General features: G+C 47.1%; 1 protein-coding gene across 7 annotated transcripts in view; it reads right to left on the reverse strand.

The window, feature by feature from the left end:
* Positions 1-1,915: 1,915 nt before the first annotated feature.
* Positions 1,916-15,105, reverse strand: part of LOC102451066 (uncharacterized) — a 100,259-nt gene continuing 87,069 nt past the window's right edge. For 4 of the 7 annotated variants that reach the window (XM_075941124.1, XM_075941126.1, XM_006135297.4 and 1 more), the window contains 5 exons: positions 12,868-12,964; positions 9,814-11,403; positions 8,433-8,584; positions 6,833-6,938; positions 1,916-4,160 (listed from right to left, as the gene is read on the reverse strand). In XM_075941124.1, the coding sequence (XP_075797239.1) occupies positions 3,943-4,160; positions 6,833-6,938; positions 8,433-8,584; positions 9,814-11,403; positions 12,868-12,964 (2,163 nt within the window). In that variant the 3' untranslated portion in view covers positions 1,916-3,942. Of the gene's footprint in view, positions 4,251-6,832; positions 6,939-8,432; positions 8,585-9,813; positions 11,404-12,867; positions 12,965-15,105 lie in introns of all 7 variants that reach the window. The other 3 variants (XM_006135299.4, XM_006135298.4, XM_006135301.4) reach the window with 3 other exon arrangements.

The following is a 15,105-nucleotide window of genomic DNA, read 5'->3' on the forward strand; positions in this document are numbered from 1 at the left end:
ATCTATTTTTGTCAGTCTCTAAGGTTCCACAGGACGACTTGTTTTCAAAGTTACAGACTAACACGGCGACCCCTCTGAAGGTGTCTAGACTACAGGATTGTTGTTTTTTTTAAAATGGCCTTTTTTCGAAAAAAATTTTCCCTGCATCTAGACTACTGCTGCATTCTTTCTAAAGTAAATTGAAAGAATGCGGCAGTTTTTTCGACCGCGGAAAAACTCGTTTTACGAGGAATAATGCTTTTTTCCCAAAGTGCTCTTTTGAAAAAAGGCGCTGTGTAATGCAAACTGTGCTTTTTCAAAAGAAAGCATCCAGACTGCCTAGGTGCTCTCTTTTGAAAAAGCGGCTTGCTTTTTCGAAAGTACTGGTTGTAGTCTAGACGCTCTTTTTCGAAAGAGGCTTTTTCGAAAGTATCTTTCAAAAAAGGCTTGCAGTCTAGACATAGCCTGAGAGAAAAAGCATTTTTATGCACTTTGCTACCAAACCAGCGCCTCTCCAAAAGTAGCAATAAACTGTGCCATATAGTGGATTTGCTTTATATGGACAAATATAACATTGGGCCAAGCTCATTTTTTTCTATTTAGTGTAAGAGAGGAAGCAAATCCATCCACGAAGGTTGGAGCCACAGAGGATGGTATGTTTAGTGGTCCCACCTTTATGGAGTGAGTGATGTGTCAGATAGAGGCTGCAAAGTTAGATAATTCGGTAGCATTTTTGTTTCCTGGCTTGTCGGCCAGAGGGACCTGCTCCATGGTTGTACTGTCCTCCGAAGTACAATGGGAGGCACAAATATTTCAATGGGCTGTTATTAAGAGGTTGATTGAGGCTGATAGGCCTAAACAGAAGGCCCATCACATGATTCCGACCGCAGCCTGTAGAACAGATTACTGTGGTTTACGGAATCCTGCTCATTGAAGGTCAGTACAAATATATCACAAGCGGCAGGGAGTGAGAAACGTCTCTTCGGGTTACCAAATTCTTCCGCTCAAGTAATTGGAAGAAAGAACGACTGATGTTTCTGTTCCTCGAGTGCTTAAGCTCCATTCCCGTCATCCGTGCTACGGTGCCAGCCCCTTCGTTCTGCAGAATTCGAGGTCCGCATAGCAAAGCGCTACGCATATTTCTCTCAGCAGCATTGGGAGAACCCCCTTACCCAAAGAGACACTGTGCCAAGTGATCCAGCCCATGGAAACTCATCCCTTGAGTTCAAAGGAGACTAAATACCATTTCTCCCCTCTGGGATGTTTTGCCCAAAGCCCTGTAGGCCAGTGGTTCCCAAACTTTTTGGCATCACCCCCCCTTTTTTCCTTTTTGAAAAACCCTCACACACACCCCCCCAAATAGAAGCAAAACTTGAGTGAAAAAAAAAAGAAAAAAGGAACTGAACAGGGCAGCAAAACTTGATGGCGGGAGGCTGGGTTACTTTGCGCCCCCCCCCCCCCCGGGAGACACGCCCCCCAGTTTGGGAACCCATGCTGTAGGCAGAGTTCTCCCAGCCTGGAAACTATCCAGCAGAGTTGTTGACTCGAGTCCCACGACTTGAACTCGAGTCCGACTTAAGTCGCCTAGGTGACTCGACTTGAGATTCGACTCGGGTTCATTGTTTGTGACTTGAGACTTGCTAATTTTGTTAAATCGACTTGGTGAAAAAATTGTCCGAAAAATGCTGATATTGATGGCTCGTACAAAAGTGACTTGACATTTTTTAAATTAAGACTCGAGACTCGACTTGAGACTTGAACTGTAGTGACTTGAGACTCGACTTGGACTTGACAATGACGACTTGAAGACAACACTGCTATCCAGTTTATCAACACTCCCACAACAAACGTTTCTTCTTAAACGTTTTCTTCCCTAATGAGATCCACATGTCAGTCCCTCCCCTCCAGGAACCACAACTCATCCTGAAAAAACCCATCATGACAATAGCGTTTAATAGTAAAACAAAATACGGGAACAGAATACAAAAGGGGGTCCTCCAAAGGTAAGGATTACAAAAACGTATATACATACCATACAAAAAAGGAAAGACAATATGAGGAACAAAAAGCAACGAGGGAACAGAAAGATGCTGTTATCATTTACAGTAGTTTAGGTGTGAGGCTGTAATCCAGACCGGCAAAGAACAAGCGAGAAGTACTAGCAGTATGTAGGAAAGTGCATAGTTTAAACAGAGGGTGTTAGCCCATGTATGTGAGGTCAGAACCACAGTACTAGATAATGTTTAATTTGTTCTTTTACATAATACTCTCCAACTTCAGAGAAATGCAAGTGCTGCCGTATGTCGCAGGAGGAGATACACTTCTTTGAGCAGATACAAACAAGTAGTAAAACAGGCCAGTATCACTAAACCAATTGTGGAACAAACTCTTTCTGATTAGCTTTGATTTATGAGAGCAGACCCATAAACTTAAGTGGGACTGTTTCTGCAAGGAAACGTGCAAGCTACATGAATATCAATTGCACAGTCTTCATTAGTGGATACAGATTTCAGAAGTAGTTACAGATTTCAGGCCAGAACCAACAGGCAGAAGCCCAGATAGAGTTACTCCAAGGTTCAACCTGTTATTTCACATTTGGGCCTATTGCCAGGCACTGGTTTTTCCTTAGAGATGCTTCCCAACTTGTGTGCTAAAGACAATCTGTCAGACAAGCCAGACCTTCAATGATTTCCTGGGCTGTAAACAGAAAACGTGTTGCAAATGTGCAATGTATAGGCAGGCGCAGCTTGGTTGTCATGACACCGACGTCCCTAAGTCATGTCAGAAAGTTTGAAGGATCTGATTCTGCCCCATAAAGTCAGTGGCGGGGTGCCACAAATCACAGAGACAGCAGAACTGAACCGTAAAAGAGCAGCTGTTTGCCAGCTATGGGTCTCTAAACAACCGTTCATCTTCAGCTTTCAGCGCTGTATTGATGGGTGAATGCAGGGTGCTTTTTTCCCCCTAAACTAGAAAGGAAATAGCCTAAAACATCAAAGTGCCATAAATATGAACAGTGAGAGGTTGGTTGAGGCAAACAGGCACCCTTCTACGCAGAAAACAAGTCTGATTCAAAACTTTCCCCACCTCTGCCTTTAATAGGGACATTCCACCAACGAGGCATTGGTGGAATGCTACATGCTAGAAATTAAAGGTAAAGATGTTAGCTTATGTATAAGGACCAAGTCCAGCATCTCCGGCCTACATTCAGGTCAGTGGAGTTATTCCAGATTTACAGGGGTAACTGAGCAGAATCTAGTGTGTAGAAAGTACTGATTCTTTAACACACTTTCGCAATAGAACTCCAAGGCGTGCAGCTCTGGGTTCTTTCCAGTTGGCGATATAAGGCACGAGGCCCAAGGCAGGGTAACTCCAACCCCTAAGAAATGAGACCCTCCCCTCCCAGGTCGGCTTAGCTACTCGTGTCTTCTTTCAATTATGCAACAGATACAGCACACATCAGAAGCACAGACAGCCCCGCCCTAGCGCGAGCATTAGAGACAGAGATGCTACCTCAGCGAACGACCGCCAGTCTGGGTGCTCCAGTGAAGAGCTCTGAAACCGTTTTGTGGCACCAAACTAATTCACCGCTCCCCGTGGCTTCCCGCAGAACACCGTCTTGTGAGCCGGGCACCTGACATATGCCCCTTTTTGGCAGGGAAAAGCTTCCGAGGCTCTGAGAGCAGCACCGTCTTTGAGCCCAGCGCGCGGCCAGTCTGACTCGGGCAAGTGGACTTTCAAAGGGCTTTGCTGTGGAAAATGCTCCTTTTGCTAATGCTGGTGGGGACTGCAGGGTAACCCTTCCCTGGCATTTCCTCTTCACGCGTGCACAGCTACCGTCTGTGCGGAAGGTTCTAGGGCTCTCATCTCATCCCCCCGCTCCCCAAATGGTCCAGTGAAGAAGTTGTTATAGGGCGTTAATGCAGCTATTGGCAATACAGAGACGGGCAATCTTGTCATTTACTACTGAACGATTTGAGGCATTTCACTCCACGCTTTGGCTTTTTTCTTGGCCAGGGACAGCCAGGATGGTTCCACGGAGCCGCACGGTGTCAGTGGCAGATTGCTGGGAACCACAGGCACTACAGGGGTGGGAACCACAGGGGCGGGAACCACAGGCGCTTCCTTTTCGGGGGCAGAAACCACAGGTGCTTCCTGAGCCAGGGATCCAAGCGTCACTGCTGAGAACAACCCCAGTCAGTCATCAGAACACAGGAGAGTTAGACAGAACTTAGGCTAACTTTTTTTCCTGCTCTTTAAAGGGACATCCCCTAGAGGTGAAAAAAAACCAAAAGTGACACAATTTCACAAAGCAACAGAGAGAACAGGAAGAACTTGGGCTTAAACTGCACGTTTAGGTTGGACATTAGGAAAAAATTCCTACCTGTCCGGATGGTGAAACACTGGAATAAATTGCCCAGGGGGGTTGTGGAATCTCCATCTCTGGAGATATTTAAGAGCAGGTTGGATACACATCTATGATGGATGATCTAGACGGTGCTTGGTCCTGCCATGAGGGCCGGGGACTGGACTCGATGACCTCTCGAGGTCCCTTCCAGTTCTAGTGTTCTATGATTCTAACTGCCAGACGAGATCTGACCAGTGGTCTGCAGACCAGCACCCCATCTGTGACAATGACCTGTCCCAATTGCTTCAGAGGTCAGTGTTAGAAACTCTGTAGTAAGCACTTACAGGGAGAGACTATGTCCAGTGAAAACGTTCTCCTAACTCCCGATATTTAGAGGCGGGGTTAAGCCTTGACGCATCAGTAAACTTTACCTAAATTCTTGGGGTTTTTGCTTTTCTTGCTATTCATGTGAATGTCCAACTGCTTTCTGAATCCTGCTACAACTCCTGGCCACAAGTATAGCTTGTGGCAAGGAGTTCCCCAGGTTGTTTTTGCATTTTGTACAGCACAAGTGGCTTAGAAGTCAGACATGTGCTGTAGGGAAAGAACTAATCCTAGGTTAACACTTGTTCTGGAAACTACCTACACCCTTAGCCCCCAGCCAAATCAAATTTCTGTCTCCTTTGAGTAAAACAACAGGAGTCTAAGTCTTGAAAACCTTGTTTTGTTGGTCATGAGGGGATAATGCTGGCAGCAGAACTTGGTGTTTTTCTGAACTCTTGTGTAATGCTGATTTTCTAGAGAACATCAACATTAGGCAGAGATATTTGTAAATTTTCAAAAGGCAGAAAAACTCAGTGATTTTTGCTGCCACCACTGTGGGAGCGAGACTTTTTACACCAGGCCACCAAGACAACCCATAGGGCAAGTCAATGCAAAGAAATGTTTAATGCTGCGGCAACTCCCATGGATGCCATGAATTTCAGGCAGGGTATAACGGGAAAAGGGCCTGAAGTAGATAGCTAGTGTCTGGATTGCCATTCGATCTGGCAGAGCATCCAAAGGTCCAGGTGAACCCAGCGCAGGCATGGGAATAATTTTCAGCCCAGCCCTGACAGGATTCTACAAAGAGACTTCTCAAACTTCCTTCCTTCTAGCTTCGTACTGAGTTTACCAAGTCTGGGAAGGAAGTAGGCACAGAACGGAATCCTTAATGAAAAAATGGGTTATTGCTAAATCAACACACTGGTAAACTAGCCGCTAACAGAGCACTTCTGTGTCCTCCTGATTCCTTAGCTGGTTATCCATTGCTGTCGGCCACTTGGCACAGGGGCAGGAAGGTAAGAAATTCTGTTCACTTACGTAGAAGAAAGCTTTGAAGTTTAGTAGATTTCACTGAGTAAACTACACTCGTAGCTGCAAGTTTGATTTGTGTTATCTGGGCACAGTGACAGCTCAACTCTGCTTAAAGGCACAGCCCGGAACGAGGGCTGGGGTGTAAGTTGCATGATTACAGCAATTGCCTCAAAGCACCACACCCCCCTTTGAGCCAGTCCCTGGCTGTAATTTACTACTGGCCTCTACTCCCAGTGAGTCACTACATCAACTACCCCTTCCGCACCCTGGCTCAGGGACTCTGGCAAACAAGCTGAGGATGGAGCTTAGATTCTCTCATTGTCCGCCCCGCTGCTCTGGGGATGGAGGAAGCAGAAGAACATTATGTGCGCAAAAACGGCTGAGCAGTCTACACTGCAAGGAGAAATCCAAATTGAGCTGGTACCATACCTAGCGAATTAATCAGGTACCATATCTCCTCTGGTTCCATTTCGGTCAATGTTTTGTCCTCCCTTTTACGTCCTTTGGCAAGAGGATGACCCTGGAAACCTTTCCGCTTTCGTTTTGCCATGGAGACTCAAGCTGGTTCAGAGGAAACCGTTTCCAAAGGCGGACTAGGGACTTTTTCTACAAGAGAATGTTCTGACGACTGCTCCCATTGAAAGGCTTCTCAAGTTGGGGAGAGAAAAAGGACAGTTCCCAAAAACTCACTAACGAAAATCTTGGCCATGGGCAGTTGGTGAAGGTAGAGCTGGGGGAGGCAAGGCACTCCAGCCCCGCCCATTCTGCTGAGGCTCCACCTCCCCGCCCCAGGGAGGCAGGGCAGCACACTGTGCGTGCACACACACACCCCCCAACCATGGGGAGGGGAGAGGGCGCATGCTCATCCCAATCTCCCCGGAGCACCAGGGGAGGGCAGTGAGTGGCCCCGGTCTCCCTGGCCTTGGAGCACCGGGGAGGGTGGGCACTGGGGGGCAACAACGCTCCGCCCTCGGAATGCCGACAGCAGGTGTTCTGGGGGCGGAGTGTGGGCGGGGCCAGGCCTGGCGGTTTGGGAAGACAACGCCCGCCCCCTGCCTAGTCTACCAGACACCCACGAACCTGGCTCCGACTGAGTGAACGGGTGGGTGAGTGCAGTCAGACAGACAGACAGACGTTTCAAATGAATACCTGCTGAAGTGGACACGGCCATCTTCACTTGTGAGATCTTCTCCTGAGCGCGCTGGCTGGGAGCCACGTTCCTTCCCAATACATGGTCGCTAGCACAGGTCACTCGCTTTCAGAAATAAACCAAGAATGCAAATTAGGACACCTGCAAGTGTAACTCATTACGCACACAGGTAGCAGCGCCCCTTTCAAGTTTGATAGTACAGGTTGGACCTCCCTGGTCCGGAACCCGAATGGTCCCGAACCAGGGAGTTTTCTGGATCAGAGAGGTCAAGGCTCCCCCTCCTGGCCATCAGTCCTGCTCTTGGGCAACAGTTCCGGCCACTGGGCTCTGCTCCCAACCCCAGCCAGGGCTGCGCTCTCAGCCGCACCGGTCCCGCTGCTGCCAGCCCCAGTCGGAGCTGCCCTTCTGAACCTAGCCGCCTCCACTCCCAGCTGAGCGCTCTGGGGCAGCGATACACGAGGTCCTGCCAGACCACGGCCATTGCCAGAGCATGGACCAGATTGTAGAATTTCAACCTGTCCCACCAATGCTGGCAAGTCTCTTGGAGGTGGACTGAAAATTCGCCAAAAGATACACAGATCCGGGGCTCGGCTGCTATGGGCAAAATACCACGGCAGGCCAGGGGCTTTTCTCTTTTTACTGCTCTTCAGTGGCATGTTTAACCCTCACTACTCGTGATATCGCATCCACTATTACGTTTGTCATACACTTCACAATCGCAATTCACAGAACGAACAACATTGCTTTGTCTGTCTGTGGCACGACCCAACGATCACAACTTCCTTTAGCAATGTTACTGAATTAACCCCCCGCCCTGCAAAGAGGACAGTGATCCCCGTCTGACAGAGGAAGAAAGTGAGACACAGATCAAATGACTCCCCCAAGGTCACACAGGAAATCTGTGGATGAGCCACAAACCTTATGCCTCCGAGTCCTTTGGCAGAGCCACTGTTCTCAATGGCGGAGCAAAGGTAGTGGAAATGTGCCGTACTGCAGAGCGCTTTGAATTAGGCGGGGCACTGGGCAGAGGTGCCCACGTGACCACTGCAGGTAAGGTGTTTTGCCGCATCTGACCCCAAAAATCCAAGTACCTGAGCAGACCTGACCAAATGCACCTCTATTCATTAGCACCAGCAGTCTGCGGGCAACACTAGAAATCGGTTTTGAAAATTTGCTCCTACGCACGGCTAAAAACCTGCTGCCCAAGAACACCAGATTCAGCCTTTTGTACAGGTATCCAGTTCGACTCTCCGGGTACGTCTACACAGCAGCGTTATTTCAGAGTGACGAACAGTATTCCAAATGTACACACAAGCAGTTATTTCGACATAATGTCGAAATAACGCCAAGCCGGAGGATTTCGTACCCCGACTCCTGTATCCCCTCATTTTACAAGGATTAAGGGAAGTTGGAAGAAGTTCTTTCTGGGACTGATGGCTGTGTAGACAGCGCCAAAAGCCAAATCAAGCTATTTTGACTTAAGCTACGCAATTGATGTAGTTCAAGTTGCGTAGCTTCATTCGGATTTAGCCCTGCAATGTAGACATGCCCTCACAGTATTCACAGTGGTTCTAGTCTACTAGCCACTAGGTACCATACCTCCTCTGGTTCCATTTTGGTCAATGTTTTGTCCTCCCTTTTATGTCCTTTGGCAAGAGGATGACCCTGGAAACCTTTCTGCTTTAGTTTTGCCATGGAGACCCAAGCTGGTTCAGAGGAAACCGTTTCCAAAAGCGGACTAGGGACTTTTTCTACAAGAGAAGCATTTTAGAAGTAAAGAAGGGATTTAGAGCAAGTCTGTGAAACCCTAAACAGCGCTGTGTGTTTAATTCTTCAATGAACACGCTTTGAAAAGGGTGACGATCACACTAAAATTTGCCTGCTGATTTTGTCCTCGTTCCTTAGCAAGATGTTTGCCCTTTCTGCGTACTGAAGTCTTTAAAGTCGATGGAGTAGGACTTAGCCCTTACAGCAACCTCTTTACAGTAAAGGCCAAATGTAGAACGCTGACCACAGTTCTGCCACAAAACTCGATTAGAGACTGGCTGCCTTTTCATTTCCCAGCTGTTTTTGAAAAAAAATCACCAGTAAAGTGATATCTGGTTAAGTTACATAACATCAGAACGGCCAGACTGAGTCAGACCAAAGATCCAACTAGCCCAGTGTCCTGTCTGCCCACAGTGGCCAATACCAGATGCCCCAGAGGGAGGGACCACAACACGTAATCCTCACATGATCCCTCTCCTGTCACTCATTTCCAGACAAGTTCTAAATTGCATTGGCCTGACAACAAGTTGCAAAACAAATTGTCTGAATTCTACAAAGTTGGGGCAAAAGCACCTCCATGTGAAAGAAATGGCCCGTTTTGTATTTCTGATGCCCCGTTGCTATTCTAGCCTGAACGTAGGGTATGGTGAAACCTAAACATTTTCTTGAACACCCAAAACTCAACATACAAGTCCAAAGTGGCATCAGCAGAGTTACTCCAGGGCTGATGAGGGTCCTGTATTTCAGGGTTAAGGCTATTACAGAAAATGTTTACCCTTTGCACGTCCCTGGTTTGCCATTCTTTGGGTACGTCTAGACTACCCTCGGCTTCCAAAAGAAGATATGCAAATTCTGCACGAATTTACATATCGTCTTTCGATCCCTTTTTCGAAAGAGGTTTAAAAAAGCAGTCAAGACGGGCTTTTTTTACACAAACCCCCCCTTTTTGCAAAGAACCCCGTAAACCTCATTTTTTGAGGAATAAGGGCTCTTTTGAAAAAGGGGGGTTTGCGTGAAAACCCCCGTCTAGACTGCTTTAAAAAAAAAAAAAAAAAAAATCTTCTGAAAAAGGGATCAGAAGAAGGTATGCAAATCTGGGCCGAATTTGCATATCTTCTTTCGGAAGCCGAGGGTAGTCTAGACATGCCCGTTTCTGATGTTTTGCACAGCCATTACTCTCAACAGTCTTGGGATACAAGTACAATGTAAATACCTGAAAATTTGTTAGAGTGTTGTTTCTTTGAGATTTCTTCAGGTTTTGGAACATTTCTCTCTTCCACGACAGCTGAATTTTTAGCCAAAGCTTTTGTACTGCCTGGAAGGCCTTGAGGAGACTTCCCAGTGCTTACTGATTTTTGATCCTCCTTGACAGACCCAGAAGAGGAGGTGTGAACGGCTACTGGCATCTGCATTGGAGATTCGCTGTGGTACTTTAGCAAAGAAGATGTTCTTCGCAGTCTAACCCCAAATGGGTTTTCTGCATTCTGTGTTTCATGCTCTGCCCCCTCTCTGGAAGAATTCAAACTGACCTTATTGCTCTTGTTATCTCTCTCAACCCCCCCTGAGTTGTTCTTTGTAGACTCTTGCCTGGTGGTATCTAAGTAAGCTGTTCCTTCAAACAACTCTGGTCTTATAGGAGAGGATGGGGAAATTCTTGCACAGAAATCTTCCTTGGAATTTGAACCCCCTGAAAGAGATCTTTGCCAGGCAGGAGCAATGGTAAATCTAACTGGTTTCGCATCAGTGGACTTCACTGGAGTTTTTACGTTTTCCTCTGCAGATCGGCTTTCTTTCCTTGTCTTCGCTTGAGAAGTTGTGTCGCCTAACTGGTTCTCCTTACGGTCACCAACAGGAGGGATATAACTCTTGAAACCAGCCAAACTTGAGGAGGCCAGGCATCCGATGGAATGTTTTTCCAAAAGGTTGGATGCATCCCTCTCCTGATTGCTTGGGCTGGCCTTTGAAACAGGACTATGCATTTCTGGTGTGAAAGGTAGCTCCTTGTCACTCTGAGGCAGCATGCAATCTATATCGGACATTGACACAACCGGGTCTTTTTGAAGGGATGGTTTTGTATCTACATGGTCTTTGGGTGGCTGAAGTTCCATAACTCTGCATATTTCTTTGTCATCTTCTGCTGCTGGGGTATTTTCAGGCACCAAACCAGTCATCTGCTCTCCTTCCGGGGCAGTCTCCAAAGCAGCTACATGAACCTGTGAACCACACTGTGCAAGAGCAGAGTCAGGCCAGATGAAGTTGTCCTCATTGGTACCAAAGTGATCATCCACTTTTCCTACAAGTGCCACACCACTGTCTTCAGCCGCCTTGTCACTTTGGTCTATAGGTTGTTCTAAGGATACCTTTGTGGCATCCACCAATATATTGATGTCCCCCTTTTCCATGGAAGTGCCGTACAAGTCAGACGCTACTGTGTCCTGATAGAAAACAGCGTCTGGTTCAGTCTCTAGAGCTTCAGAACGTTCAAATACGTCATCGGAATGTTGCAGAAGTCGTTGGAATTCACCCATAGAGTCATCAGAACAGGAAGGTACCAGTACTTCCTTTGCCTTGTTCTCCTCCTCAGACTTCGCTGGAGAAGACGGCGCATTTGGAACACACACCGCTATTTCATATGGGTGATCTGTTTCTCTAGGGCATGGATCCTTTTCTAGCAAAGTGCAAGCTACATCTGCAGCGGAGACACAATTCTGAGAGTCACTGGTGGAACTGTCCGGCTTTGTTATGGCTTGGGTCTCGTCAGCACCACTTCCTTTTCCGATATTCTCCTCCTGGCCCAATGAACCTGTGTTGAACAGAAGAAAACAAATGTCTGCCTGATGGTTACAACAAAGGCTCATGTGCTCCTCACCTGTAATTCACTCTAAGTACTGTGGCCAGGTACTAATCATTTCCCAATAGCCGCATGCCATTTACTAGATGCCCAAGGCCGACAAACCCACTTAAAAATGGGGGACAGGCTGGCTCTAGGAGAGTGGTAATGAAATATACTGGCTTCCACTTGTAATAGTGCCACGGTTAGTAATACAGGTTGGACCTCCCTCGTCCGGCACACTTGGGACCTGACTGGTCCCAAACAAGGGGATTTGCCGGACCAGGCGAGGTCCCTCCCAACATGGCCCATGATGAACTCCTGCCCCCTGCTAGGGTTCCAGCCTGGCACCACTGCTGTCTGCCTGGCCGTGGCTCTCCCGGCTGGAGCTCCCTAGCTGCTGCTACTGGACCCCAACCTTGCAGATGGAGCCAGAGCTCCGCAGCTGCTGCCGACCTCTGCTACCTTCCAGCCACAGGGGCAGAACTTTCTGCTGTACCATCCATCCTTCCGCGTCCTCCCATGGGGCTCTCAGCTGAGTTGCCGGATCCCTGCTGCGCTCCTGCCCCATGGCCCAACTTCTCTATATCTGGGCTCTCTGGTCCAGGAACATCCCTGGTCCTGCCAGACCACAGATGTTGTTGGACCAGAGAGTCCCGGTTAAGAGAGCTACAACCCATAGCTGAAAGCTCAGCAGCTGGTGTGTCAAACAATTCATGGACTATGTCACCACCAGGAACAGAGGCGGGAGCTGTGACATGCGAGGATCCTTCACTCTCTGTTCACTACAGTGTGGTTTGCAAGCACTAAGCACTTCCCAGGAAAGCCTGAACATCCTGCAAGGATCAGGCTATACGTTCGGGTGGACAAAACACCGACACGCGTATGGTGCTGTCGTGTTCCAATCAATCGATGCATTTAGAACGCACTGATCAAAATCGGGGATTATAAAAATGGGCTGTTTGGGACAAATGTCGGTTGATTTTACGATTGCAGTGAGACTCAATTATCAACCAAAACCCAAGAAAAATAGACCAGCTTGTACATAAGCTATTTAAAGTCACTAGGCACCACTTCACACGATGGTGTGTTTCAAAAGGCAAGATGTTGAGATGGTATTTACAGAGGGAGGACAAAATTGCCAATAGGGCCTCTGTTACTCAAAGATCCCGTGACAGTGAAATGTAGGCTCTCGTGTGATATGGTGCTTTAGAAAATTGTTACGCCTAGTCTGATTTCTGTTTTCATGCCTTCCACCGAGCGCATCACCAGTCTGTTCTCACTTTCAAGCACACACGGCTAGCTCTCAGGCAGATAGGATGCAAATTGAGATTAAAATAATAAAATAAAAGCTGCCTAGTTTTAAAAGGCTTTCAGTCAAACTCAGGTCTCTAATCTGTAATAGAATTCTGTTAATCATTCAGAATTTTGCCGTACCTGACCAATTTTCATGCTGGTCAGCATCAAGGAATTTTGTGGCACTTTTCCTTTCTGGAGTTACAAGAAGATTCTGCTCCTTTTCCGGTTGTTCCTGCTGGCAGGATTCAAAAAGACGCTTGGGTTGCTTCAAAGTAAAGGCTTAGGCACACAACGTACACTCTATGTAACGTCATTTTGAAAAATATAAGCGTACACGAGGAAAAAACCTATATTGTAACTTCATGAGAACATCAGAATGGTCAGACTGGGTCTGATCCAGTCTTCCAACAGTGGCCAATCCCAGATGCCCCAGAGGGAGTGAATCATCAAGTGATCCATCCTCTCATCCATTTCCAGCCCCTGATAAACAGAGGCTAGGGACACCATTCCTACCCATCCTGGCTCATAAGTATTGATGGACCTAACCTCCATGAATTTATCGAGTTCTTTTTTTGAACCCTGTTAAAGTCCTGGTCTTCACAACATCCTCTGGCAAGAAGTTCCACAGGTTGGCTGTGCATTGTGTGAAGAAAAACTTCCTTTTGTTTGTTTTAAACCTGCTACCTATGCATTTCAGTTAGTGACCCCTAGTTCTCACGTTATGCGAACAAGTCAATAAGTTTTCCTTATTCACTTTCTCCACACCTGTCATGATTTTATAGTCCTCTGTCATATCCCCCCTTAGTTTTCTCTTTTCTGAGCTGAAAAATCCCAGTCTTTTCATCTCTCTGTTTGATCAAACAATACTATGAACGAATGTTGCTACACCAGTGAATTACACAGCAAGACATCAAAGCTTTAAAGCTACAAATACAGCACTTTGGTCATTTGTGACTCCCAGAGATACTCTTAAGGCAGATACATTTTGAGAGAGGGCGTTTTCAAGGCATCATGAGGCTACACAGGTGTTTAGAACAGAACGTTTTCAGAGGTGCCATTTTCAGATCAAGTCGCTAGAACTACCACAGAGGACGGAGATGTTCTCCGCCGTTGTAGTTTTATCTGCTGCAGCACAACGAGCATCAAACAAAGATCCTGTAAGAGCTTTACTGCCCCATGGCAGGGCAGGAGTTCCTGTCTCCAAAGGGGCAGACAGCCACCCTAGGGAATTCATATTCCTCCTAGCAGCAGTGACTCCAGAACAGATTTTCAAGGGGAAATGCTCCCGGTACAGAAGAAAGCATCCTGCATAGAGCATCTGCTTCCTATTTCTGCCACATTCTTCCCATCACTCTCTTCCTAGCTTATGGGCCCTAGCTGCACATGATGGTTCCCAGGGCTCTGTGGATTCCGAGGGGTGGGGGAGATTTACTGCTCTTCATCTCGGATTCCTTGCCCTTGTGCCGTTCACTTTTCCTCCTTTCTGCCAGAGGAAGTGCAAAACAGTGCCAGGCTACATGTTCCATGCAGCCATCCGTCTGACCAGTTGGTTCCCAGACCTCTGGAGCTGCCAAGATTGACGTTCAGTCTGGGGCCGCTTAACACAGCTCTAGTACCCTTCCCTCCTGGGATGCAAAAGATTACAGATAAAGCCGGTCCAAATTCTCCAATAGCTTTTCTATGTAAATTAGCATTCCAAATAATACATATAGACAAAGTTTAATTGGACGTTTTCCAATAAACTATTAGAAACTAAGAAAAACCAAACCAACCCACTTTCATTTTATTCAAATCAAACAGAACTGCTTTGGGGGTTCCTCCTTTCTTTTCCTTCCAATGGAAGCAGGAGAGGAGGATGGAAAAAGTGGGGGAGAAAACAAAGACAGCTTACATGTCAGCTGGAATAAAAACAACAACAAATATTTTGATTCATTTCAGTGAAAAAATCCCAACATTTGAGTGTCCTTTTTAAATTTACTTGGAGAAAAAAAATCCCATTTTTTGACCGAGACAGCTACAGCTTTCTCTATTCTGTTGATTATTCCCATTTGATAGTCTACCTCCACAGTTTAATTCTCACTGTAGCAAAATTCTCCCCTTTCACAGCCATTTGGTTAGATTGTTAACGGCAGAACAGGAAGTAGGTGTATGTTCGGATCCCAATGGGAATGTTCCTTTTGGCTTTAATTACATTTAGAATACAGGCAGTCCCCGAGTTACGCGGATCCGACTTATGTCGGATCTGCAGTTACGAACGGGGTTTTTCTCGCCCCGGAGGACTGGAGCGGCTGGACGCCCAGATGCGCTGCAGTCCCGCTGCCCCCGTCCTCCGGGGCGAGAAAAGCTGCTCCACGTCTCCCTGGTCTGCTGGGGGGG

This window comes from Pelodiscus sinensis, chromosome 13, assembly GCF_049634645.1.
Source record: "Pelodiscus sinensis isolate JC-2024 chromosome 13, ASM4963464v1, whole genome shotgun sequence".
Taxonomy (NCBI): Eukaryota; Metazoa; Chordata; order Testudines; family Trionychidae; genus Pelodiscus; species Pelodiscus sinensis.